The 26458-nt window shown below is 49.4% G+C and overlaps 2 protein-coding genes across 5 annotated transcripts; both read right to left on the reverse strand.

Moving 5' to 3' along the window:
* Positions 1–976: 976 nt before the first annotated feature.
* hcfc1b (host cell factor C1b) lies at positions 977–16365 on the reverse strand. Of its 3 annotated transcripts, XM_071477514.1 has the most exons (31): positions 15928–16365; positions 15055–15262; positions 14003–14151; positions 13130–13290; positions 12767–12969; positions 12481–12565; positions 12257–12363; positions 11740–11919; positions 11270–11599; positions 11041–11189; positions 10615–10803; positions 10017–10244; positions 9822–9935; positions 9545–9743; positions 9347–9462; positions 8295–8430; positions 8015–8178; positions 7769–7928; positions 7121–7571; positions 6003–6138; positions 5856–5922; positions 5310–5452; positions 5041–5226; positions 4735–4918; positions 4466–4612; positions 4079–4281; positions 3526–3642; positions 3107–3292; positions 2713–3013; positions 2490–2544; positions 977–1513 (listed from the first exon to the last, which is right to left on the reverse strand). In XM_071477514.1, the coding sequence occupies exons 2-31, from the start codon at positions 15224–15226 to the stop codon at positions 1474–1476; spliced, it is 5058 nt and encodes a 1685-aa protein (XP_071333615.1). In that variant the 5' UTR covers positions 15227–15262; positions 15928–16365; the 3' UTR covers positions 977–1473. The 3 variants fall into 3 exon arrangements, with proteins under 3 accessions (XP_071333615.1, XP_071333616.1, XP_071333617.1); XM_071477515.1 differs by having other exon boundaries at positions 10669–10803; positions 15055–16365; XM_071477516.1 differs by lacking the exons at positions 13130–13290; positions 14003–14151; positions 15055–15262; positions 15928–16365 and having other exon boundaries at positions 12481–12655; positions 12696–12826.
* Positions 16366–16473: 108 nt separating this feature from the next.
* irak1 (interleukin-1 receptor-associated kinase 1) lies at positions 16474–25647 on the reverse strand. Of its 2 annotated transcripts, XM_071477525.1 has the most exons (15): positions 25269–25647; positions 24531–24698; positions 24290–24448; positions 23557–23639; positions 23184–23360; positions 22629–22693; positions 22409–22520; positions 22126–22247; positions 21793–22006; positions 21357–21425; positions 21115–21202; positions 20460–20542; positions 19577–20210; positions 19312–19410; positions 16474–17979 (listed from the first exon to the last, which is right to left on the reverse strand). In XM_071477525.1, the coding sequence occupies exons 1-15, from the start codon at positions 25378–25380 to the stop codon at positions 17900–17902; spliced, it is 2265 nt and encodes a 754-aa protein (XP_071333626.1). In that variant the 5' UTR covers positions 25381–25647; the 3' UTR covers positions 16474–17899. The 2 variants fall into 2 exon arrangements, with proteins under 2 accessions (XP_071333626.1, XP_071333627.1); XM_071477526.1 differs by lacking the exon at positions 19312–19410.
* Positions 25648–26458: the final 811 nt, after the last annotated feature.

The following is a 26458-nucleotide window of genomic DNA, read 5'->3' on the forward strand; positions in this document are numbered from 1 at the left end:
TCAGCACCACCAGGCGCGCTCACAACACCACCCGGCGGGCACGCGCACGTCTGCACTCTCGTCTGTGCGCGCGCACAGACTCAGCATAGAGACAGATTCAAGTTGTGATTTGATCTGTGGGCTGATCGAACAGATCGATAATCACTGATAGACGCTGAATGTGTGGAGGCGGCGGGAAACAGGTCCTAGTCCTCCATCCAGGTGAGTCCAGGTGAGTCCAGGACTTTAAACCAGACAGATTTCAACCACAGACTGAATAAATGACACACACACACATACTTGTACTTCTATCTTTGTGAGGACACTCACTGACATAATGCATTCCCTAGCCCCTTACCCTAACCTTAACCATCACACCTGAGAGCCTAACCCTGACCCTGACCCTGACCCTGACCCTGACCCTGACCCTAACCTAAACCTAATTCTAACCATAACTCTGAAACCAAGTCTTAACCCTCAACATGTGATTTGAAGGTGTCTCAAAAAGTGAGGACTGGCCAAAATGTCCTCACTTTCCCAAAATGTCCTCACTCTGTTAGTAAAATACTTTTTTGGTCCTTACTATGTAGCAAGTACACACACACACACACACACACACACACACACACACACACACACACAAGCTGAACAGCAGCTACTTGACTGCAGCTTGTTCTTGTGTGTGAGTACTGTTTCCTGTCAGAGTTTCACAATAAAAGTCGATGTCCTGAATGTGAAGCAGCAGCAGAGAGAAATGTTGTTAGCATTAACAACATGCTAACCCACGTCACAGTCACTCAGTTAATTTACTCAAGTCCTGAACTGAAGTCCAGGGGTGAGGTACCTGTAGCTCACCTGAGTATTGAACTGGTCTGAGACCAGATTTATCTGACAGGAGTAAAGGTTTTACATTAAAAACACACTGAAACCTCCAAGTCTGTTGTCAGTGAGTTTGTTTCACAACAGTCTGACAGGAAGACTCCAGACTGCTGGTAAAAAAAATGCTCTAAAAATCTTTATTGTTCCAGAGAATATTGACAAACAATGAGACACTCTGACGGCGGCCGATGAACACTTCAGCAGCAAAAGAATAAAAAGACCACAGAAGAAGAAACTTTTCTTACAGATGTTTATAAAAAAGAAAAACTACAGCAAGAAAATAATTTACAGAGATGGTTTAAACTCCGCCCCCTGACAGAGGCCCCGCCTTTGACCTTTAAATCAACAGCTGCCAGGCAGAGCTACAACTCAAATTAACTCAGACTTTATTGTTTCCATCTGAAGGTGAAATTCTGTTGTCAGGGAGACGGCGAGGGGTGGAGTCAACAAAAATATCAGAGTCCTGATTGGCTGATAATGTACAAATATCCTACAAGTCTTATTTTGTTTGTTTCCTGTCGGAGCCCAGCCTCCTCCTCATTATAGTAAGCACCTGCTGGGTGGAGCTAAAGACAACATGAACCAATCACAGTCCTCAGCCGCAACGGGCTCCTTCTATTGGTCCGTTCTGAACTTCTTTGGTGCGACAGGTTTACTGAAACAGAGAGAGAATAAGATTTAATGACAGGTCACTGATTCACAGCAACTATAGGTCCCATCAGACCAGGTCCTCTAACATGAGAACTAGAATCATAAGCATCAGATATGTTTATTCCGTCCCTCCAGGACCTGTACACCTCAAGGACTCTGAGGCGTGCAGGGAAGATTGACTCCTCCCACCCTGGACACAAACTCTTTGAGACACTCCCCTCTGGCAGGAGGCTGCGGTCCTTCAGGACCAAAACCTCTCGCCACAAAAACAGCTTCTTCCCGTCTGCTATCAGCCTCATCAACAAGGCTAGAGAGCCCCACTGTTGCTGATCCCCCTGATCCCCTATAGAACTACTGCTCATTCCCGTTACATGCACAGTGTAAATATCTATACAGATTATATTTATATATTTTTTACATTGTCTATATTTTTTGCACTACATTCCCCATGTCTTTATCATTATTGCAAATATCCCACATCTTTGTTGTATATTTTTTATCTTAATTTTATTTTAATCTTATTTTAATTTTTAACTTGTAAATTCTACCTCTTATTTTACCCTAAGTCTATTTATGTTACTGTTTGCACCAATCACCAGCACAAATTCCTTGTAGGTGGAAACATACTTGGTAATAAAGCGGATTCTGCAGCAGTGAAGTAAATGACCTCTGATCATCACCATGACAACAACACTGTACTGCAGGAAGTGGAGGGAAACAGACAGACTCGAGGTCAGGGCTTCATCCTACAGCAACATTAGAGACCAGAGCCAGACCTGAACCCCTTGGAGCTGGTCTGGGATGAACCGGACTGAAGGTGGACCTTCTGCAGCAGTGCTGGTTTCATCAGTGAGTTCAGCTGCAGGAGGACTCAGTCAGCTGGTCTCACAGATACTCAGACTTTGATCAGCTGATAAAGGGGATCCAGTAAAACCTCAGACCTGTGGTGTGGGAACATGAAACTGTGTGTGTGATCTTACAAGTCAGGAGCAGGTCCCGGTCTCTTCACTGCTGGTTTGGCGTCTTTACTGGTTTCTACAGGAGAAAAAACAACAACATCCTCAGAAACTCAGATCAGCTTATCAACAGGACTAAACTCACTTCCTGTCCGTTCTTTCGTTAATGTTCTAAAGTTCTGGTTCTCCCTCTGTTGCTTAGGGTTCTCACCCACTGGACCTGCAACTTCACTCGTTGTTGTCTCACCTTGTAACCACCGGACCTGCGTCGCCGGCCCGTAGCCCTTCTGGTTGCGAGCAGCGATACGGAAGATGATGGCGGGCTTGGTGGTGTAGTCGATGTGGGCGTTAGCGAGGCTGGAGGCCTGGACCAGGCAGGACGGGTTGGGACCGCAGTAGACCCTCATGAAGGCCAGCTGTGCAGGACCGGAACCAGAACTGGCGGAGGTTGCCTGGCTGGACTGGATGGCCAGGTACACGGAGTACTCCATGATCCTCCCTGATGTGACGGCAGGAGGCTCCCAGGTCAGCTGAGCTCCGTCCAGGTTCTGCAGACCCACAACTAAAGATTAGAACATTGAATTGCCCTGGATGTAGACCTGTAGACGTCCACATGGCGTCTGCTGCAGGAAGTGTCTCACCTTGCTGATCTTGATGGCGCAGGGTGCTCCGGGGAAACCAGGCAGACACGTTTTAAAGGCTGACACCTCGGAGAATGCTCCACGGCCGCAGATATTGATCCCTGCAACACGGAACTTGTAGGCCGTCCCCGGCTGCAGCTCCACCTTCCTCATCTGACTGTAGTCAGGCATCACACCTGAGTCGTCCTGCAGGTACACATCATCAATAACCTCATCAACAACCAGCACTCCTGAGTCCCCCTGCCAATATCTAATCAATACTGTGATCAAAAGCATCTGTAGGCTCCACTCAAAGTGAGAGCCTTATACAGGACAGACTGGTTCAGACAAGACCACCACCTGATCTGGAACTGGTCTCAGACTGGAACCAGACTGAGACCAGTTTCATTGGTCCATGTTCTGAAGTGTGAAGCTCTTACGTCAGCCATGTTGTCATCGTACGGGACGTAGTAGTGAGAGACCACCATGTTGGTAACCTTGACGATGCCGACATCACACCACCGACTGTCCCTCACTGAAGACTTTACCTGGACGCTCTGCTCCAGTGCATACCGAACACACACACACACACACACACACACACAAGACTTGTTAGCAGCATGTTTTCATTATTTCATCAATGTGTCATTCGCGTGTCTTCAGTGTGTTGTTAACGTGTTGTTAAAATGTTAACGTGGTGTTAACGTGTTGTTACTATATTGTTAAAATGTGAACATGTTAGTGTGTTGTTAAAATGTGAACGTGTTGTTAGCGTGTTGTTAAAATGTTAACGTGTTGTTACTATATTGTTAAAATGTGAACATGTTAGTGTGTTGTTAAAATGTGAACGTGTTGTTAGCGTGTTGTTAAAATGTTAACGTGTTGTTACTACATTGTTAAAATGTGAACGTGTTGTTAGCGTGTTGTTAAAATGTGAACGTGTTGTCAGCATGTTGTTGCCTTCTCCTCCGACCTGCAGCAGCAGTTTCTCACCCCTGTAGTTGCTGTGATGCCATTGGTCGCCTCAGTTGCCGTGGCAGCAGCTTGAAGTTTAGTCAGACCTGCCATCAGAGGAGGGGCGGGGCTGAATGTGCTGGCCAATCGGGCGACGGCGCTTGTTACAGCTGATGATGTGAGCTCGTGCCCGTTACTCTCTGCTGCCGGGTCATTGAGGCTGTCTGCTGGAGCGAGGCCCTCTGAAAACACAGGGCTCACTAAACGTTATTGAACCCAGAGGGAGGACACTGCACGACAGAGCTGCAGCTGGGACCAGTCCTGGTCTGAGCAGATCCTGGTCCTGGTCTGAGCAGACTCTGATGGGATGACTGACCATCCCTCTGTCTCTTTACATTTTATTAACCTTCACTGTATTCTCTCTACCTGTGGGCATGTTGCTCTGCTGTGACTCTGGCTCTGGCTCTGGTTCTGGTTGGTTGTGGATGTCTTGCAGCTGTTGCTGTTGGACCAGAGCTGCCAGTTCCTGCTGGGTCAGAACGATGGGGATGGACTGATCCACGTCGGTTTCACCTGCACACAGACAAACAGGTAAAGACATAGCCACAGACTCCACCTGTATAAGGTCAGACCGGATCAGATCAGGGTCCAGGGCTCCTCCCACGAGCTCTGAGGGGTGTGTGTGTGTGTGTTACCCATGTGTCCTGCTGCCTGCAGCACTGCCTGTATCGTCGCCTGCTGAGCTGCCTCCCCTGGTACAGTCAGCTGATCTGGGGTCAGTCCTGTCATCATGAGGGTTGTCGTCCCGGATTCCACCTCACCTAGGTCCCCTTCTGATGACATCAGCTCCTGAGGAAGACCACTGTCCGACATCCCCATCTGAGTTTGGAGTAGGGGGGTAGGGTGGGCATGGTTAATATTACTCTTGTGCCTCTGTATGCACCTGTGTGTGTGTGTGTGTGTGTGTGTGTGTGTGTGTGCGTGCGTGTGTGTGTATTTACCTGTGCAGCTGTCTCACTGTCCTCCACGTGAACCTGTAACACTGATGCTACTGATGACATTACAGCCTCTGATTGGCTGTGTGTCTGCAAAGGCCCCTCACCCTCCTCTACAGCTGCTGTCACCATAGCTACAGCCTCTGCCTCAGAGGACTCCGCCCTGTCGTCTCTGACCAATGAGGATATCTCCTGCAGTCACACACACAAACCATAAGGATCATTCCCTCTGTGTGTGTGTGTGTGTGTGTGTGTGTGTGTGCGTGTCTACTTACAGGTATGGATGGTCCAGGTGTGGGCATTGCCTGTGTAACTGTAGTAACAGCTCTGCTGTGATTGGCTGTGGTGGAGGAGGCAGAGTCAGAGGAGGAGACAGGGTTTGTGGAGTCTAGCTGCAGATCGTCTCCGCCCTGCTGTGCTGGAAACAGAGGACAGGAAGTGAGGTCACTTCCTGCTGAGTGTATGTGGTGCAGCTTCAAGATCTGAACCTGAACCAGCTTGGCTGCTTGGAAGAGGAAGGGGAAATAAATGCAGCATCATCATCATCATCATCATCATCATCATCATCGTCTGTCTGTGGTATCTGCGGTCTTTAAACCGGCAGTGAGTCAGAACTGGACTGGACCAGTACGCAAACAGGTCCTGAGGATCAGGGGGACAGAGCCTCTTCAGGGTCTTTGTGTGTTTTCAGGTAATTTCCATTTACCATTCAAGTCAATTTAGAGTTTGAGTCATTTTCCAGGACTACCTGAAATCATGCCAGGTTTTCCAAGACCTGGTCTGAATTAAACAGGTGTAGTCCAGGTGTGTCAGCAGGTTACCTGTAGCTGTGGTAGCTGTGTTGGTGGTGCCGGTCTCATGAGTCTCACATGGTGGATTTGAACACACCTGAAACCAGAAGTGTACAGTTTTAAATCTGATTTACGTTTAACTGCTGCTCACTGCTGCTGATTCACCTGTTGTCTCACCTGTCTGAGTCCTCCAGCTGCTGCTGTGGTGGTGGTGTTGGTGGTTCCTGTCTCATGAGTCTCACATGGTGGATTTGAGCAGGTGTTTCCTACGTTCACACTGACAGGAAGTGGAAGAGCTGAGGGCTGGTTAGAGCTCACCTGAGGAGGAGAGAGGCGTAGCTGGAGGTCATCCAGGTGTGAGTCTGTCTGCTTTTCTTCATGTGTCATTTGATTAACAGGTGACAGTTTACTGACCCAACACTTCACTATGTTACTACAGTACTAGTAGTAGTCGTAGTACAGTTAGTATTTGGGGGTGCAGGTGTACAGGTATGAGGAGCTTCATTTTGTCTTTCTACCTCGACACCAGGACTCCGTCCACACAATTACGTTTTATTTTGAAAACTCTTCTTCTCTGTTTCCTCCTCTATCCACTCTCCTCCAGAGTCTTCAGCCTCAAACAGAGACTTTCAGAGACGCTGCTGGACCAGTTTGAGTCTAAAACTCCAGGTTGTGTTGTAGTCTGGACGAACAGAAACAGACCTTTGGAAATGATGACGTAGACGCCCACGGTGGCTGCTGATTGGCTCTTATCAGCCTGGACTATCAGTGGTGAAACAACATGGAGAATGAATGAAAGTGTTACTGAGCTTGTTGTCTCTGCAGCAGCTGTGGTTCAGCTCAGTTCTGGGTTTGAACTGCTCAGTGCAGGTGAATGGTCAGGTGATGTATTTTCAGGTGTGTTGGTGTGGACGGAGGTGGATTTAATTTTAAAATACAAACATGAAAATAAAAAAAATTAAAACGAAAGAGCCTCAGCTTCAACCTCAAACTGGTCCATCTAGACTTGTTTCATGACCTGGCTGATGTCACAAGACGTGATGACTCACCTGATCACAGCAACCTGGTCACTTTTGATCACATGGTCTCTGCGCCATGATAAACTGTACCGAGCCTGTTTTAGTGTCAGTCCTGATCAGTTTAAGCCTGACTGGGACCAGTTCTGTGTTTATCTCAGGTTGAACTGTGTCACATGCTGTGACATCAGTTTGTTACCTGTCTGACCAGATCACCTGAGAAGATGGTTTTACTGTCCCTCAGGTAACTCACATCATTCATTAAAACACCCGAGTCACCTCACCTGCAGCTCTCTGCTCATGCTGGTGGAGGCGACAGTGGCGGTGTTGGTGGTCCCCGTCTCGTGAGTCTCACACGGCGGATTGGAGCAGACTCTGTCACTGCCGATGGTTGCCGTGGCGACAGTGGCGGTGTTGGTGGTCCCCGTCTCGTGAGTCTCACACGGCGGATTGGAGCAGACTCTGTCACTGCCGATGGTTGCCGTGGCGACAGTGGCGGTGTTGGTGGTCCCCGTCTCGTGAGTCTCACACGGCGGATTGGAGCAGACTCTGTCACTGCCGATGGTTGCCGTGGCGACAGTGGCGGTGTTGGTGGTCCCCGTCTCGTGAGTCTCACACGGCGGATTGGAGCAGACTCTGTCACTGCCGATGGTTGCCGTGGCGACAGTGGCGGTGTTGGTGGTCCCCGTCTCGTGAGTCTCACACGGTGGATTGGAGCAGACCAGCATCACTGCAGCATCATCACAGTGACATCATCAACACACCTGATTAGTGTCTGCAGGTGTCATACAGTGTACTGCACAGTGATGGTAGTATTGCAGTATAGAGGTAGTATTGCAGTACTGTTGTAACATCTGTATCCTGTACAGTAAGGGGAACTAAGACTAGTATCTGTGGTGGTAGTCTTCGTAGTACTGGTTCCTGTACCTGTAGAAGTATCTCCAGCTGATCCTTCCACAGTAGTAGTACTAGTAGTACTTGTAGTACTTCCAGGTTCTTCTGAAGTAGGAGAAGCCATGATGGACACAGGCAGATCCTGGACCAGAGGCTGAGCTTCAGCACCGCTGGGGGTGGTGATCAGAGTGACCTGCAGAGGAAACACAGTTCTACTTGTAGTAATACTACAGTACTACTGCAGCATTACTGTAGTGAGTTTGACAGGTTGTATTTTACCTGTTTGGGTCCTGCAGCAGTTGCCGTGGTAACCTGGCTGGCCAGTGTAGCGATGGTTGCCAGGGTGGTGATGGGTGTTCCCAGGGAGGCATTGGCAGCAGCGATGCCTCCACCTGCCACCGTGGTGGAGACACTTCCTGTTACTGTTCCCAGAGTGGACACACCTGTAGAGACAGAGACACACTCAGACTCTCTACAGACAACTGTTCCTTTAAGGTGCGTTGCTGCAGGACCTCCTGCAGTGTGGAGCACCCAGCAGCCAACACCTGACAGTGTATACCTGTGGTTGCCTTGACGACCAGCGTGGTGACGGTGGGTTTGGACCCGACAGCTCCTGGTGACACATGTCTTACTCCACTCATTGGGATGGTCCTGAGGATGGTACCAGGTGTACCTGGAGCTCCTTTCAACACCACCTGAACACACACACACACGTTGTGAAATGAAGTTTTTCTAATCCCCTTCACTGATTACAGAAACCAGGTGTCTTGTTTCTATGATGCTTGGCGCTGGACTTGGCGCTGGACTTGGCGCTGGACTTGGCGCTGGACTTGGCGCTGGACTTGGCGCTGGACTTGGCGCTGGACTTGGCGCTGGACTTGGCGCTGGACTTGGCGCTGGACTTGCGGAGGAGGTAAAGGTGTTTGAAGTAATGGAGATGAGGGTGTGTCCAGAGGAGCTGATCAACAGACCCTCCTCCCGCAGTGTGGGTGTGGTTATGGTTCAGTGACTGTCGTCCACTGAGTCTCTGTCCTGGTCATCATACTGGTGAATCCAGATCCTCTCAGATCCAGCGGTCTGCTAGTGTATCCGGTCCTATCAGGACTCCGGACTACCCGCCTCACTGATTGGACCACCTCTCTCAGTTATTTCAGAGTATTAATCAATGAGCTTTGTTCGTGCTGATCAATAGTTGCCTTCATTGACAGACAGGGGGCAGGGCTCAGTCTTTCAGGTGTAGCACGGTCCCGACAGGTTTTGTGCTTTTTACTGACTTTGTGCAACTTCAAAGTTTAAAGTTTAACCTGTGTTGACGTGGTAACAACTTTAGAGCTGGTGGCAGAGGATGCACTGACACTACACTGAGCATCACCCTCGTACCTCAGCCACAGGTGCTGAGTATGCACCTGTTGCTGGCTTCCCTCCCCACCTGCTTCCTCACTTTTTCTTCATCTACACACTGACAGGATTCCTCCTGTGTGTCATCAGAGCGTCATGCAGGTGGTCAGAACGACAAAACTACAACTCAGTGCAGGTGAGGAAACAACACAATGACAAACAGTGTGTGTGTGTGTGTGTGTGTGTGTGTGTGGTTGTGTGTGTGTTTGTTACCTGTGTGACCCCCTGCTGACCTCCTGCTGTGATTTTGGGGACAGTGGTGATGATCTTTCCCACAGTTCCTGGCGTCACCACTTTTGTGGTAAGGATGGTGATTGGACTGTTACCACCTGCAGTGGGAGGGGCTTCACTCAGTCAACCATCAGACTAAAACTAGAAGCTCAAGTATTCAGGTGTATGTTGTTCATGTACCTGCCCCCCCCTGCAGCGCAGACATTGGGATGGTCTTGATGATGGTGGTTCCATGTTTGGAGGTTGCCGGGGCGACGCCAAGGATGGTGGGTTTGGTCGGCGTGGATCCGGCCTGCGTGGTGGTGAGGATGGTGGTCTGCTTCCCATCTGCTGACGTCACCAGCTTCAGGATGGTTCCTGCTGGGAGGGCGCCCTTCGTCTGCAGCAGAGACAGGAAGTGTTAATGTCAACATGAGCTGCTCCTCAGCAGAGACCAGTACAGGTCAGTCCGCCGCACCTGGATGATCTGGGACACGGGCCTGTTTCCAGCCTGACCAGTAACTGCTCCACTCTGAACCGGTTTGGTCTGGACCACTGACACCACCTTCCCCAGGTTACCAAGGTTACCAATCTGAAACAGAGGCAGAAGTGATGTCATCATGTCTGTCAAAATGAATATACAGGTGTGGGGGTCACGGCCAGCAGGTCTCACCAGAGCCCCGCCTCCTCCAACAGTGAGTGGACTGTTAACGAGTGTTATGGTCTTTGTGACTCCGCCCACCACCGTCGTGACCACCTGAGCCTGTTGGGAGACCGTCACTGTGCCTGACTTATGGACTGTGATGATTGGTCGACCAGGGGTCCCAGGAGTGGAGACTACTGAGGCCCCGCCCACCTGCGCAGCAGCAGTCTTTAACATCCGAGTGGCCGGGTTGCTCACCTGAGACAGAAAACAGGTCGGTGTGAGCAGGTTCTGTGGTTTCTGTGCAGGTGTCATCAGTCCTTGACCAGGTCTGTGGTCCCTCTTTATTTAAACTGACGGCCTCACAGTTTCTGTTAGCTCCGCCCTCTAACAGGCTTCACTGTGGCTCCGCCTCTACACCCAACCAGGAGGCAGCGACCACAAGGCCCCTTAGAGACCCCGCCCCCTATGAAACCCCACCCACACGATGCTGGTCTCCCTCTTCCACTCGGTTGTAGGTTGTCTACACCGCAGACCTGCCTGAGCTGCACCTGGCTGCTGTACCTGCTGCCTTGGACCCTGGCTCAGGTTCATGTGGACAGGTCTTTCAGGTGTAGACTGTAGTTACCATGGTTACAGGAGCAGCCACTTTGACCGGCAGACTGTTGGATCCTGGACTGACCGCCAGTGTCTTCACGATCGCAGCTCCTGCAGGGACGTTCAGCACTGTCGAAGAGGACGGAGGGATCTTCTGAGTCGCTGCAGCTGCCGCCGCCAAAGCCGCCATCCCGCTCATCTGAGGACTGCTGCCTATTGCCTGAGAGCAGACAGACAGGAAGGCAGAGGTTCGGGGTTAAAGGTCATCTTCCTGAGCTTTTAGTCACATCTCAAGGCCTTCAGATAAATACAACCACCAGTTATCATGTGACTGAAATCTCCATGACAACTGAAGATACTGCCTGTTGTGATGAGGAGCTGCAGGAATACAACTAAACTGAACTGAACGACAGCTCCAGTAAATGTGAGTGACTCTTGAGTGAAGTGACGTACGTACCGTCCCCTGTCCAGCCTGAGCAGGTACCACCATACGAACACCTGCAGGAAGTGTTGTCACAGCAACTGGGGATTTGGGTGTGGCCTGTCTTACTGTGACGATGGAGGCTCCTCCCACTGCACCTGCAGCTGCTGCCACCTTCAGGACAGCTGCAGAAGCACAGCAGACAGGTGAGACATCAACCTGTTCTATTACCTGTAGATGTACCTGTGCAGGTGTGTAAACCAACCTGGTGCTTTGGCAGCAGTGGCCAATGGGCTTCCAGGTATGGAGGCAGGGGAGGGGACGAGTGCGACGCCAGACAGTGGGACAGCCTGGCTGGCAGGTGCCATGGCAATGGGTGTGGGGCTCTTGGGGGAGCTAACTCCAGGTGTGGCAGTGGGGACAGGGTTGGGGGTGGGGCTGGAGGCAGGCGAGGTGGTTGCAGGTGTAGCAGGAATGTCATACTTCTGCAGCTGCAGCAGGTAAGTGTCGGCAGTCTGCGACGGCCCCCAGCTCACCTCCAGAGACGATGTGTTGGCCCGGACCAGCTGCACCCGAGAGGGAGCACAGGGACGCTCTGAGGACAGACAGGTGAGAGTAACAGGTGACCTTTGATTTGTCCACAACACAGGACTGCTGCAGTCTGAGTGTGTGACTTCTGTAGAAAAAAAATTTATTATTGTTATTGTTGTTGGACACAGGACCAGTTCTCCTCACCTGTCTCCAGGTACCAGAGGTCCTTGCAGCACACCTGGTTGTTCCAGGCCTTCCTGTATCCATCCCTGCCGCTCCAGATGTAGAGTCTGGAGTTGATGGCCACGCTGCAGTGACCTGCTCGAGCTCTGGGGACGTTCTCCTCCAGACTGTCCATCAGGACCGTCTCCCAACACATCGAGTCTGAGCAGACAGACAGGTGGACATGGTCCTGATGTTGCCTCTCTGTGTGAATGTGTCTCATGTTGTGTTGTCAGACGTCTCCTGTGGAGGTTTTGACCTCAAGTAGCTGCTTTGTTTATCTGGTGTACGTGCACGAGGATGCAGATGCACAAATGTGAGGTCATAGGTGACGTATCACACGTTCACTCACTGACTGAAGTAAACAGGTTTAAATCCTCGGACTGTTAAATGGATTGATTACACGAGGAGACAGAACACATCATCAGTCCACACAGGTCAGGTGGCTCAGCAAGACGTGTGTGTGTGTGTGTGTGTGTGTGTGTGTGTGTGTGTGTACCCAGATTGAGGCAGGCCAGTGTGTTGGTACACTTCCACTCCTTCTCATGAGTCGCAACTTTAACATCGTCCATCACCAGAGGAACCCAACCTCCAAACACATACATCCTGGGGGGCGGGGGAGAGAGGGGGAGAGAGAGAAAGAGAGAGACACCAGTATGTCAGATTAACACTTGCATTAACAATGTGTGTGGCATGTTTGTAGTATTATTACATGTATCTTACTTGTTGTTGATGGTGGTGGCAGAGTGCAGGCTGCGGGGGAGGGGGGCAGTTCCACTGAGGCCTGGTTTGCTCCAAGTCATAGAGTCTGTGACATCATCAGAACAGGAGCCAATCAAAAATCAGTATAATTTAGTTTAGGCCTGACCACTCCTCACCTGTCTCACCTGCGCCTCGCCTGTCTCACCTGTGCCTCGCCTGTCTCACCTGCGCCTCACCTGTCTCACCTGCGCCTCACCTGTCTCACCTGTCTCACCTGCGCCTCACCTGCGCCCCGCCTGTGCCTCACCTATGTCGAGGACCCACAGGTCTCCCAGTCTGCAGCCGCTCATCCCTCCGTAGATGATCAGTTTGTTGGCTGTGCGGCCACTCGTCACCACAGCCGTGTGACTCTCTCTGGGTGGCGGCGGCTGACCCGACGTCACCGGGATCTCCCAGCCAATCACACTGGAGCCAGGACGTAGCTCCAGACAGTATAGGTCGTTCAGGTACCTGAGGGGTGGTGGGGTGAGGTGGGGGGAGTCAAAGGTCAGTCAGATCTGAAACTGGACAGGTTGCAGTTCTGGGATTTTTAGAGGCTTCACACGGTGTCAAAGTCCAGATGCTCAGACTGCATCAGATACCTGAGTACACCTGTCTGTCTGTTTCCCACCTGGGGATGTTGTTCTTGGGGTCCTCGCTGTCATTGGCCAGCCCTCCAAACAGGTAGCAGCAGCTGCCAATCAGAGAGAAGCTGTGTCCAAGGCGAGGGCAGGGGGGTGGACCGTTCTTTGGAGCCTTGGCCTTCAGATGTTTCCACTCCCAGCGACTCGCCTGAAGGAAAGAGTTTATCAAACACGGGATTCTGGACCAGACGCTCCGGATCAGAGTCTGACCAGGTCTGAAGCAGCAGGACCTCAGCTGAGCACATGGGTTCTAAAGGTCACAGATCCAGAGTCTAGAGAACATGAACCAGATCACCAAAACCTGGAACTGGATACTGAATCTGATGGGGAGCCGGTGTAAAATAAACCCAATAAAACCCTGTGGGCCAGGTGTAGAAGGACCTGCAGTAGTCTTCCTCTCCAAGTGACCAGATTAATCACCTCAGGCTCAGAACAGCTGTGAGTTAAATAAAGAGCTGATGTCTCCAGAATTATCACCAACAGGTTCATTGTTTTATTCATCAGCTTCATGACTGATTACACACTTCAGCTGTTATGTTGGCAGCAGTCTGACCAATCACAGCTCCTGCTGCTGCTCTGAGGGAGGGGCTTGATTCATTTGACACGACAGGTCTTTAAACTGAAGAATGGAAATGAGCAGAGCTGGAATATAAAATATTAACTCAAAGACTTTTGACAAGTGACCATCAGCTGCTTATTTTAAATTTACATCATTTCTTTGACTTGTAAACACAGAACAGGGAAAAAGAAAATCCAGTCCACTCTTTACCTGCTGCTCAGGAACAGCAAAGTGTGATAACCTCTAATTAGTCAGCATCTGAGAACATGTTGACCCCGCCCCCTGTAGTGACATCACTCACCTGCAACTCGTACAGGTCGTTGCTGTATTTGCCGTACTCCACCATCCCTCCAAACACCAGTAGCCTCGTCCCGTCACACACAAAGCCATAAGCAGCACAGCCGGGAGGTACATCACCACGGACCGCAGGGATGAACCACTGGTTGGTGGCTGGAGGGGGTGGGGGGGGGTTAGACATGTTATAGTTGTACTTCATTAAACTACAAGGTGAAACACAGAGAGCTCCAATGAAACTTCAGTGTGCTCTCCAAGCCACTGACTGCCAAAGATTGTTTGTGAGTGAAGACACGTCCTGTAACATCTCTCTGCGACCACCAGTGAACTGTGTAGTTCAGCGTGGAGACTCTGCTCCATAGAAATGATCAGCTGATGGCAGCTCATTAAATACAGCAGTCATCAGATCAATACCTGGAGCTCATTAAGCTCAGAGTTGAGGATCAGGAGCTCCAGATCTGGATCAATTATTATTCTTAAGTTCATATTATTAGTATGTTATTTTAATGTTAATGTTTCAATTTTATGTTATTTCCATATTATTTCCATATTTTGCTTAAGTTACTTTAACATTTGTTATTTACATGTATTTGTTATTTTTCATGTTTTTCTTGAATCATTTCATATAATTCTACTTTATGTAATTTTCACATTATTCTAATGTTTGTTTATCTTTCGTGGCATTTCCCGGGGTCTTCCGCTGCAAAAAGGGGCGTGTCTCTGTTGCGTCACCAGTGTTTTCAGTGAGAACGCGCCATTTCTCTCCGTGTTTCTGTCAGAGCCGCTGTTAGCTTTCTGCTAATCTTGTTAGCTTGTGCAGCATTGGCAGAAGTTAGCCTAGCCTAGCTTAGCAGGCTAAGCAACAATCCGCATCAGTTTAAGTCACATACTCAGAATAAAATGACTACACAAGTTATCTTAGCTTTGATGCAGGGTTAGCGGTTAGCATCCAGACAGAGTTAACAGAAGCTAATCACAGCAGAGTTAGCTGCTGTATCTCCGCAAAGATCCACATTTCACAGATCAATACCGAGAACCGGGCCGCAGTTACCCAGGTACCTGTGTTGTAGACGTGCAGTTCGTCCACGATCCCTTCGTTCCCTCCGCCGAACACCACCATCAGCTCCTTGATGGCCACGGCTCGGTGTCCGTGCCGGGGCCGCGGCACCGGGCCGGTCCAGCCCACGACGCGCTTCCAGCGGGGCTGCAGCACCGCGGGTTCGGATGCCATGACGCTGCCGTCAGGGTCCGCTCCTCTCGGTCTCCACTGAGAGAGAAGAATCCAAGTTTAGTCGAGACTTGTGTCAAAACTTTAAACTCGTCTCCCGCTCGCTAACTACGCGGGGTTAGCATTATCCCGCTAACTAGCTTAGTGGCTAACTAGCTCCGTGGCTAACTAGCCTCAGCTAATCCTGTGGGGCAGTGGTCAGCGTCTGTTCCGGGGTCGGTATCGGTGTTTATTAGACACTGAAGCGCTGGTCTCCGGTACAGACTCAAACTGCAGAACTGGCTTTAGAGATACACCCAGTCGGTGGCTCAGAGACGGGACACGGTGCTGTTAGCTAGCCCGCAGACTGCAGCGGACAGTCCGCCATTTTACCCGGTGAATGTTGTGCACAGTCGATACAAAGCCGCCGGTCGATGCTCAGGCTGACACAAACCAACACAAACGCAGATCAGGCGGACGGTGAGTGCGCTACACGGCTGCTCCATGCAACAGTGTGACGGGACACCGTAGAGGCCGCAAGCCGCTGTTAAATCTGCAGAGCAGAGGGGCTGTGTGCCGGGAAGGGAGCCGCCATCTTGCTGCTAACGGCAACCAGAGAAAACACAGAGCGGCTAGCGGCTAACGGCTAACGGGCCAGTCAACACAGCGGGCAGTGTGATGCTGCTAATGCTAAACAAACTGGGAACACCGTCCCGGTAATACACCTGCGGGGTGAACCAAGGCTCCTGCTGTGGTCGCAGGTGTTCACCGTCACAGAGGAAAACAAACGGACAGAGCTGCAGATATTCTGAGGTTCATCGATTCTTTGGCATGTTTCTGTCAGAACTTCTCACCTGTAAATATCATGACGTCACAGGGTCATAACGAATCAGGTTCCGTGACCTGGGCCAGGGACGGATGAGACCCGGTGTACAGGAAACACTCTGAGCTGCTCAAGACTTTTAAAACTTTATCTTAAGTTTTTTACTTATTTATTTCAGAGGAAAGTGAACTGTGCTGTTAAAGTTAAAGTTCTGCTCCAAAACATCCCTGAGTATATTCACTGTTCAAGTATTAGTTATTGAATAAAAACTAATATTTGATTCATATACTATATTATTAGATCATATACAGAATTAGTACAAATAACATACAACTATAATCCAAACGTTGTGAGTTTGGGGGGGCGCCGCGCAGTGGCTGAACAGAGGAGCTGCAGCCGGAAGTCTGATTTAACTTCTGGTACTTCAGAGAAGAACGTCACACCTGTGGGCGTTTCCCATAATAACTTTATTTGTGTCAAATCTGAAAAATCTATAAAAGTGTTAAAAAATAAATTTAATTAAAAAGAAAAATATTTTTCATTTTATGACTCAGATGATAAAATGTTAGAGTTCATTGTCTAAACTGATCAGAAAATAAACCTCACTACAGGTCTGATCAGCACGGACAGATCAGGAGACAATGGGCCCCTCCCTCCTACACAGGAGGAGGGGTGGTTGCAGTCACTTTGTGTCTCTTTGTTGTCGTTTGATTATTCCCTATAATGTGATAACAGTCACTTCAAACTGAGGTACGGGCCCCGGGGCCCCTGCGTCTGGTGAGCCTGTTGTACCTTTTAAACCTCTGCTATCAATCTTTGGTTAACTCTGATTGGTTTGTATGAACTTCACACTGATGTAGAGACAGCAGCATCACTACAGGCTCACGTCAGGGTCAAAAAGCCTCTGAACCTGTGAGGTGTCCAAGTGACTGTCCAATCAGAGGGCAGGTGGTTCTGTTACCTGAACGGCAGAGCAGATGGATGACGCTGTGGCGTCTTCTCCCCAGGTGGTTTTAATAACATTTAATGATGTGAACATTTAATGTGCTGTGTGTGTGTGTGTGTGTGTGTACTTGTACTTGCTACATAGTAAGGACCAATTTTACTAACAGAGTGAGGACATTTTGGGAAAGTGAGGACATTTTGGCCGGTCCTCACTTTTTGAGACACCTTCAAATCACATGTTGAGGGTTAAGACTTGGTTTCAGAGTTATGGTTAGAATTAGGTTTAGGTTAAGGTCAGGGTCAGGGTTAGGGTTAGGCTCTCAGGTGTGATGGTTAAGGTTAGGGTAAGGGGCTAGGGAATGCATTATGTCAATGAGAGTCCTCACAAAGATAGAAGTACAAGTGTGTGTGTGTGTGTGTGTGTGTGTGTGTGAGCCCACCTGGGGAGAAGAACCTGCCCTGTCGTCTACTACACCTTCCATGTCACTGAACCACCTGCCCTCTGATTGGACAGGTTGTACACATGTTCACAAAGCTCCTCCTCTTTCACAGTGTGTGTGTGTGACCTCATCAATAACGTCACCAGTCACAGGTTCATTTCCAGCCACAGACTGTGGAGTCACCAGTGAACATCACTTTACAGGCTCAGAACCTTTTTGACCCTAACAGGAGCCCGTAGTGACGGAGGTGAGGAGGCAGAGGAGGTGCTTTGTGTCTGCTGTTTCTTGTTTTAAGGCACAGATGAAACATCCATATCAAACTACACAACAGTTAACGGATTCAACAGGTGTGAACTCTGCCACACAGCACCACCTGCAGGTCGACATCTCCACACACACAAGTTCACAGCTGTGTGTGTTGGTCCTGAGGAGGCGACGCCTTCATGTGACCTCTCTGCAGCTTCATGTGGAGCTGCTAGAAGAAAAGCATCAGTTGTGTTTGGCAGGAAGATAATCCAGCTCATCGCTCTCCTCTGGTCCTCTGGACTCCACAGAGCTCCGCCCTCCATCTAATGACACATGATGACATCACACACTGAGCCAGAAATACATACAACTATAAAGAGAAAAAACCAACAAGATGTGACCAGACAGAATGAGATGAGACATGAGATGAAATTAGAGCTGAAGACAGAGTGAGACATGAGGACAGGGTCGGACTGGGAATAAAATTCAGCCCTGGCAATTTGCCCTCTGGACCGGCCCACCACTGGACCGACAACCCCCCCCCACCCCACCCCCCCCCCCCACCCCACCCCACCCCATAAATAACAATCACACAATATTATGCTCAATGTCCAATACTCTATCACTGTAAATTTTTCCCATACACATAGCGGCTGCATGGGCCGATCCACTTAAGGGGTGGGGGGCGCGATCGTAACGCGCACCTGCTTCTAAACCCGACCTGAAGAGGCAAATAAGGTATATTGGCCTGTGCAACCCCCTAAGCCAAATGGATGCAACTGAATTTGACGGGCCACGGGGCCATTCATTTACATTTACATTTAGTCATTTAGCAGACACTTTTATCCAAAGCGACTTACAGAACGGGGAACAATCAAGGTTAAGTGTGATAAGAAGTGTTAGCGCAGCAATAAGTGCTAGTGACGATTCTTTAAGTGTAGATTTGTCATGTAGTGCTCGGAGAGATGGCGCTCTCTGAAGAGCTGGGTCTTCAGGAGTCTTTTAAAGGTAGAGAGGGACGCCCCTGCTCTGGTAGGAAGTGGTAGTGCGTTCCACCAACGGGGGACAACGTGAGAGAAGAGTTTGGATTGCCTTGAACGAATGGGTGGCAGAGCCAGGCGTCGTTCGTTATAGGAGCGCAACGGCGGTGAGGTAGCATATTCCTGTACCAGGGCGTTCAAGTAGGTAGGTGCAGTACCAGAGACAACTTTGTAGGCAAGCATTAGAGATTTTAACTTAATGCGCGCTGCAACAGGTAGCCAGTGGAGCTCGATGAGCAGCAGGGTGACATTCATGGGCCGCTGAACATAGCCTATGTAGCCTACAGAAATAAATAACTTAAAAATTTCGCATTTGCATAAAAAAAAAAAATCAGAGGCTACTGGCCCAAATGTGAGTCATGAAGTCAGATCAGAGATTAACAAGGTGCTTTATCTCTGCATAAGTAACTGTGTATAGGTCAGTGGATGACCTCAAGATGATGATGATAATGATGAGAATAAAGATGAGAGGATAAAGACACTGAGGAGATGAGAACAAGACAGTCCAGAGTGAAGAGATGAGAAAATGATTTAGACACAGATAAACAGAGGGTTACAGAGTGATGATGATGATGATGAAAGCTGACAGAAGATGAAGGTCAGTGTCTGACGTACAGAGGTCGTCTGACGACAGCAGCTCGCCGGTCTGGATCCGTCCCTCCTCATACAGGGTCTTCTTCTGCAGGAAACGCTGTTTACTGGGATTCATGTGGACTGACACAGACAGGAAACAGATTTTACCTTCACTGAAATACTGACCCGACTGTGATCCAGTTTCAGGTCCTGATTAGACCTGAGCAGACCTGGTCTGGTCTACAGAGCATGGCCCTGTATGATGTCTGACACAAACTAATGATGGTCTGTGGAGCTGTGGACCTACCTGAGGGCCCTGGGGACGATGACTGCAGGGACCCCGCAGGAGAGAGGAATTCTGAGATGCTGTAGAGACCTGCTGTGGCCCCTGCTGTGGCCTGCCCTCTAGTGTCTAGTCCAGTGAGGGCCCCGGCCTCTGGTCTGTCCCTGGAGCTGCTGGGCTGAGGAGGACAGTTGTACTGGTCCTCAGTGGGGACAGAGTGCTTGCTGAAGTGGGACTCTGTAGGCCGAGCTGAACAGTGATACTGATCTCTGGTGGACGGGGACGGGGACAGAGACCTGGAACTGGTCCCGTTTGATCTCAGCTGGGAGCGAAGGTCATACTGGGAGAAACCTCGACTCTCATCGGTTTCACACGGGCCGACGAATGAGGAGGAGGAGGAGGAGGAGGAGGAGTGGAGCGGGTGAGGAAGAGTGAGGGCACAGAGGGAGGAGGAGGCCTGGGGCGGCTGGTATGTGTCCTCAAGTGGGCCCAGTTTGGACATCTGGTTGGACAGAGCTCCCACACTGGAGTCCAGGGACATGGGCGGTCGAGGGAATGACCGGGAGAGAGGATGAAGATGAGGGGGAGGAGGGTGATGGAGAGGGGGGGAGCTGGTCGTCCTCACCATGTTGTGGACGACTTGAAGTTTTTCAAACACCTGAAAGGCAGACGAACAGGTGAGGAAGAGGAGGAGGTTCAGTTTCAGTTCATTAAAACATGATGATGATGATGATGATGTAACAAGATGTGTGACATCACATCATGACATCACACACAAAGCATCACAGTGAGCTGCACCTGAACATCCACAACACACTACGCAGACAGACACACACTTTAATATGGTGAAGTGTCAGGTTTATCCTGAGGGTGGGGCTACAGTCTAAACCAATCAGGAGTCTCTGACCTCACTCATGGCCGGCCTCCTCTTCTTCTTCTTGTCCAGACAGCTGCAGGCCAGAGTCACTGTCTTCATCCAGCCAGCAGGCTCTGCACCACACACACACACACACACACACACACACACAGTGTTTGAGTGAAATAATCTGTGTATCATTGGTTCATTCGTTTTTCAAAATAAAACCAAAAATAAGAAAACGAAAAAACAACTCTTTTTCTCAGTATTCGTTTCCCATACTAAAATGAAAATACTGATAACGACTCGTTTTTTCAGTTTTCGATTTTATGCTCAAATGAATAATGGAAAAAATGGATAACGAGCGTTTCCCGTTTCATCCAATTTTGATCTGAAGCAAGTTCAGTGAGCTGGAAATGGCCGGCATGCATTTTACCATCTTCAAAAAGCTGCCCAATCATATCGAAATGATCCTCAAGTCCGGCCATTTTGTTTGTTTTGTGGCCTCTCGCAGTAAAGGCAGGGACTGCATTTTAGTATGGGAAACGAATACAGAGAAAAAGAGTTGTTTTTATTTTGAATGATACACAGATTGAGTGAGTTTTTTCTGACCCATTACTGCTAAACATGGAAACATCATGTGATCTGTCTGACCTCAGCTTCACCAGAGAGAGAGAGAGAGAGAGACAAACAGACACACACAGACCTGTGATTAGCCGCTGGTCCAGATGTTTCCTCCAGGAGGCTTCAGAACAACTAGTTGGACCATCAGCAACCTCCTCCACCAGGTCCTTCTGCACCACCACAACCAGAATCAGAATCAGACCCAGAACCACAAGCACAAGCAGAACAACTGTGCACAGGAACATTTAATGTTGTGAACCTGATGACATCACGCTCATCTCTACCTGCACCTGCAAACAGGTAAAAAACAAAATGTGTTCTGACCAGGTATCTGTCTCCTGATGTCCTGTCCCTCTCCAGAGCTCGACGACCAGTCAGCACCTCCAACAACACCTGAAACACACACACACACACGACTCAGTTCAGTGGTGTAGAATAAAACCTGGTTCCTGTACAGTTTCAGTCTCAGTGATCTTCCTCCTCTTCCTCCTCTATAATCAGTGTTAGAGGTGATGAGGTCGTCAGTGCTGAAGGAGGATTAGTTTAACAGACAAAACTAACTTTAAAATCAGGGCCCTCCTCATGTTGGGCCCCTGGATGCTACAGTCAGCAGATTGCAGTTCACTGAGGTTTATTTCACACATGTAGCTGATCTTTGTTTGAGACACTTCACTTTGACCCATCAGCTGATACATCTACACACCACAGTCTCTGGTAAACTAACAAACTCCATTTCCCATCAGCCCCTGCGGTGTCTCACCACTCCGAAGCTGTAGACGTCCACAGCGGTCCCCAGCTCTCTGTTCCTCACGTACTCATCAGGCAGGTACGCTAACGTTCCTCTGACCGTCTCCGTTTTACCAACGGATGCCGTCTGAGCCGCTGAGCGTCCCGCCGAGCCACGAGATGCAAACCGAGCCAGACCGAAGTCCGCCAGCTTCGCCACCATGTGACGGTCCAACAGGATGTTTGAGCTGAGGATGCAGACACAGAACGTTCAGGTGCTGCTGCAGCCAGGTGTGATCAGGAGAAGTCTGAGTGAGTCATGTGATGTGGTGTGATGTCATGTGATGTGGTGTGATGTCACATTCACCTCTTGACGTCTCCGTGGATGAGCGGTGTGTGTCCATCAGGGGGTGTGTGGAGGAACTGCAGAGCCCTTGATACGTCTTCAACAACACCGACTCTCTGAGACCATGAGAAGAGCACACACTCCTGACACACACACACACACACACACACACACACACACACACACATACATGAGTACACACACTGACAAATATAAATATAAACACACATGACATCACAACAGTGTTGTGTATCTCTGTTTCTGTGTGTGTTACATTGTGTGTGTGTTAGGTTGTGTGTGTTACGTTGTGTAGCTGGTCCTCCAGTGATCTGTTGTCCATGTAGCTGTAGATCAGACACACTGACCCCCCTCCCTCACTGAAACCCAGCAGGTCCACGATGTTGGGGTGTCTGAACCTGAGGAAGAGCATCATCAACATCATCTTTATCAGTTATTGATCCATTAGTTCAGCTACTGACATGAATTCTGTGTGTGTGTGTGTGTGTGTGTGTGCTTTTACTTACTTTGACAGTTTCTCCACTTCAGTCTGGAAACTCTCCTTCAGTACAGTCCACTCCATCACACAGTCCTACAACAACACAACAATTCAACAACAACACAACAAAAATTCAACAACACAACAATACAATGCGACAACAACACAACAACAACAACACAAGGGAGGCGTGTCCATCACACAGGTAACTATAGAAACCTGACATCACAGACAGGAAGCAGTGCTCAGTGACGTCAGGACCATAAACCATCAACTCTGTTCTGGACCGCGGCTCAGACCCGAGCTGGTTCATGAGTATTAACAGACTCTGCTCTTGTGTGTCAGATTTGTGCCTCCATATTGCCCCCCCCACCTCCCCCACCTCCACACTGACCCAGATCAACCACAGAGAACAACAAGTCTCATAACATGAATAAAGACCAGCAGCCCCCACACCATAGACCCCCCCCCCTTCATCTCCTCATCCTGTGACCCCTCAGATCTGTCCCAGAATCAGGCCCCACCCCTTGGACTAGACCCTGTCACAGTGAGTCATGTGTGATCTGTGTTGTGATTGGTTCACCTGTTTGAGTCTCTTCACAGCACAGTCTGTGTTTTTCAGAGTTGCTCTGTACACAACTCCAAACCCCCCCTCCCCCACCTGCAGGGAGGGGGAGAAACCATCTGTCCCAGCATGCACCTCTTCATAGGACCAGCACATCACCCCGCCTCCGCCACCACATGTCACCACCTGGGAGGGCTGAAGAATGAGATCACGATCTTCATCATCATTATTATTATTATTATTATTATTATTATTATTATTATTATTAGTCTGTGTGTGTATGTGTGTGTGTGTGTGTGTGTGTGCAAGAGAGAGAGAGAGACAGGTTTAGGTTAGGGGGTCAGTGAATACATCATGCTCTCACAACTAAAGTTGTGTTTGTGTGTGAGACCTGGGGGGGTCGGTGGGGGCCAGATTTCAGACTGGAGGGGGGTGGGGCTGGTCTGGGTAGTGGTCTTCCTCCTCCTTTATCTACTGAATAAAAGAACAGAAGAAGAAGAAGTGACAACCTGACCTACAGGTGTCCTGGAACAGCTGTGAAGACTCTGGGTCTTCATCTGGGTCTGTGACACATCCATCATCATCACAACAACCTGTTATTTTCAGTTTTTCCATCTTACCTGCACATGACAGGTTTGTCTTCAAGACAGAAACATTTAAAATAAAAACAAACTGAAAACAAGAAGTTAGCGAATATAATGAGACTCAACCCCACTGTCAGTACACCTGTACACCTGTACACTGACTCACCTGACTCCATCAACACTTGATTATAACTTTAGACTAAATGAAGACATGACAGTGATGTTTTAACAAACACAACATGTGAACCTTGTGTTTAGATGCAGAAACACTTTTAATCCTGTTGTCATGTTCTCCATCATACAGATCCACATTCAGACCACACACACACACACACACACACTGTCCAAAGTGAAGCTGAGAGAAAAAGTTGAGTTATAAATATACAGCACTTGATGTGGACCTGGTCTCTGTGATGGACTAAGTGGATCTAGTTCAGGTGACATCACCACCTGTCTCTCCTTCACTCACAGCCTGATGGGAGACACACCTCACCTGGAGCATCACCTGAACCTGAACCAACAAACACCTGTGTGTGTTACCTTTTGTAGTCAGTTTGCACGTGCTCAGTGTGGGCGGGGCCTCTGAGGATTTGGGAGGGGGGTCAAACTGAGGGAGAGAGAGGCGAGGATGATGGGGATGAGGAGCCGGAGGAGGAGGAGCAGGAGGAAGAGAGGAGAAAGGCTTCATACTGGACACCCCTGCAGACAGAGAGGAGCTGAGTGTTATAAAGTCCTGACTCAGAGGTCACCAAAGGTAAGAGGTCAGCAGAGGTGAACTCACAGCCCAGGATGACATCACATGGGCGGAACAGCTGCAGACGCTCCAATAGGTCGATCAGCTCCCCAACTCGACCGTTCCTGTTCTGCCATTGGTTCATCACCCAATCCGTCCGCCTCTCCCTCCTCTCAGCCAATCGCACGGCAGTCTGATCAGCGAGGACCTCTGAGGCTACAAGAGAGGGAGACACAGTTATTGATCAACTGATCAATAACTTTACTCTGACAGCATCAGCAAAACAAGAACCACATCATCTGATGCTGCGTTCAAGTCACATCAGAGTTACTGTAAATATGAGCTTCTGACCCGAGGGAGCGAGAGACAGAGGGAAATATAGAGATAGAGGGGGGGGTCTGAAAGAGAGAGAGAGAGAGAGAGGGAAATATAGAGAAAGAGGGGGGGGTCTGAAAGAGAGAGAGAGGGAGAGAGGGAAATATAGAGATAGAGGGGGGGGGTCTGAAAGAGAGAGAGAGAGAGAGAGGGAAATAGAGAGAGAGAGGGGGACTGAGAGAGAGAGAGAGAGAGAGAGAGAGGGAAATATAGAGATAGAGGGGGGGGTCTGAAAGAGAGAGAGAGAGAGAGAGGGAAATAGAGAGAGAGAGGGAGAGACAGACATGGGGGGGGTAAAGAGATAGAAAGAGAGGTAAACAAACTAACAGACAGGTAAACAGACAGGTAGAACCTCCCCTCCAGCTCCTGGTTAGCCGTTAGCAGGCAGTCTGAGCGCTGGTTCTGACTCACCGAAGCGGGTCCAGTCCAGGTCTGACAGTCCGTCCATGACCCGGCAGAAGTCCCAGTGGACGGAGGGCGGCAGTTTGTAGAGGAAGTGTCCCCTCGGGTCTCCCCCCGACATCTTTGAACTTCTCCAAACTAAACTCTGACTGAACTCACCCTGAAGCTAACAGGCTAACGGCTAGCAGCGCGCCGCCGCGGGGGCGTTCACAGCAGGACCCGGAACAGTCCGTCACAGTCCGGAACAAACCCGGTAAAAGCCTCAGTAAAATGCTGTGGGGTCCATGGATGGATCACCGAGCACCGGTCACACACCCCGGGTTCAGTCTCACGGCTTTAACTGCTTCCGCCTACCGACCGGCTCACTGCAATAAGAGCCGCTTCCGGTGTGGTCCCCAAATTAAAAGCCCGAGTCCTACAAAGTAAGAGCAGTAAGAACATCAACAGAGAGAAGGCCACACACACACACACACACACACAAACTCATAATTAAATTTTATCTGGTAAAGTCAAAGGAGATTAATCCCAGAATAAATGATATATGGATGTTTCAGATGTTTGTTGATCCTCCTCTGTCATGATGTGGTTCACACGTTCAGGTGAGAACGTTCTCCTGATGGTTTCACTGTCATTAATCAGACTGAGTTCCTCTCAGTACACTGTCAGTGTTGATGTTATGATGGTGAAATTTTACATCCGCTGCCACATGATCAACCTAACAGGTGCCTCTCTGCTGCCTCCAGAGGAACCTGCTGCTGCTGCACTCAGACTGATTGGTCCGTCTCACTGATCAACAGATCAATAGCTCTGGCCCTAATGATCAAAATGAGTCGTTGTGCTTGAACCCTCCTTATGTGTCATTATGATCCGATCCTCATGTGCTTTTGTAAATAATTCGCATTCTAGGTGGTGACCTTTGACCTCTGTGAAGTCAGACAGGTCAGTGACATGTTTGAGTTACGTGTTGTGTGTGTGTGTCACTGCCATGGTTCAGTGATATGTCATACAGATGCTCCAGCTGCAGAACACCAACACTGACCAGAGACACTGAGCAGGAAGTAAAGAAACTGAGGGTGAACTCAGGCTGCAGTGGAAAAGTCAAAATGATCTCCTTTCCTAACCACTTCTCCTTGACCTTGATTGAAAAGGTCTTGAAGTCAAGGAAAGATGTGAAGGAGTTATTTAACTTTATTTATAAT

This window comes from Trachinotus anak, unplaced genomic scaffold (assembly GCF_046630095.1).
Source record: "Trachinotus anak isolate AG129_WGS33_773 ecotype Australia unplaced genomic scaffold, CSIRO_AGI_Tana_v1 ptg000004l, whole genome shotgun sequence".
In the NCBI taxonomy this organism is placed as follows: Eukaryota; Metazoa; Chordata; class Actinopteri; order Carangiformes; family Carangidae; genus Trachinotus; species Trachinotus anak.

What these genes read in the sequence shown, in the direction of transcription:
- hcfc1b (XM_071477514.1), bottom strand. Translation starts at nt 15,226, where the DNA reads ATGGCATCCGAACCCGCGGTGCTGCAGCCCCGCTGGAAGCGCGTCGTG. An exon ending in TTGGAGGAGGCGGGGCTCTG is followed by an intron (nt 9,936 to 10,016) that starts GTGAGACCTGCT and finishes CCTCTGTTTCAG; the next exon opens with ATTGGTAACCTTGGTAACCT. An exon ending in AGCTGGAGATACTTCTACAG is followed by an intron (nt 7,572 to 7,768) that starts GTACAGGAACCA and finishes ATGATGCTGCAG; the next exon opens with TGATGCTGGTCTGCTCCAAT.
- irak1 (XM_071477525.1), bottom strand. Translation starts at nt 25,380, where the DNA reads ATGTCGGGGGGAGACCCGAGGGGACACTTCCTCTACAAACTGCCGCCC. An exon ending in GTGCAAACTGACTACAAAAG is followed by an intron (nt 23,640 to 24,289) that starts GTAACACACACA and finishes TCTTTTATTCAG; the next exon opens with TAGATAAAGGAGGAGGAAGA. An exon ending in ATCGTCCCCAGGGCCCTCAG is followed by an intron (nt 19,411 to 19,576) that starts GTAGGTCCACAG and finishes TGTCTGTGTCAG; the next exon opens with TCCACATGAATCCCAGTAAA.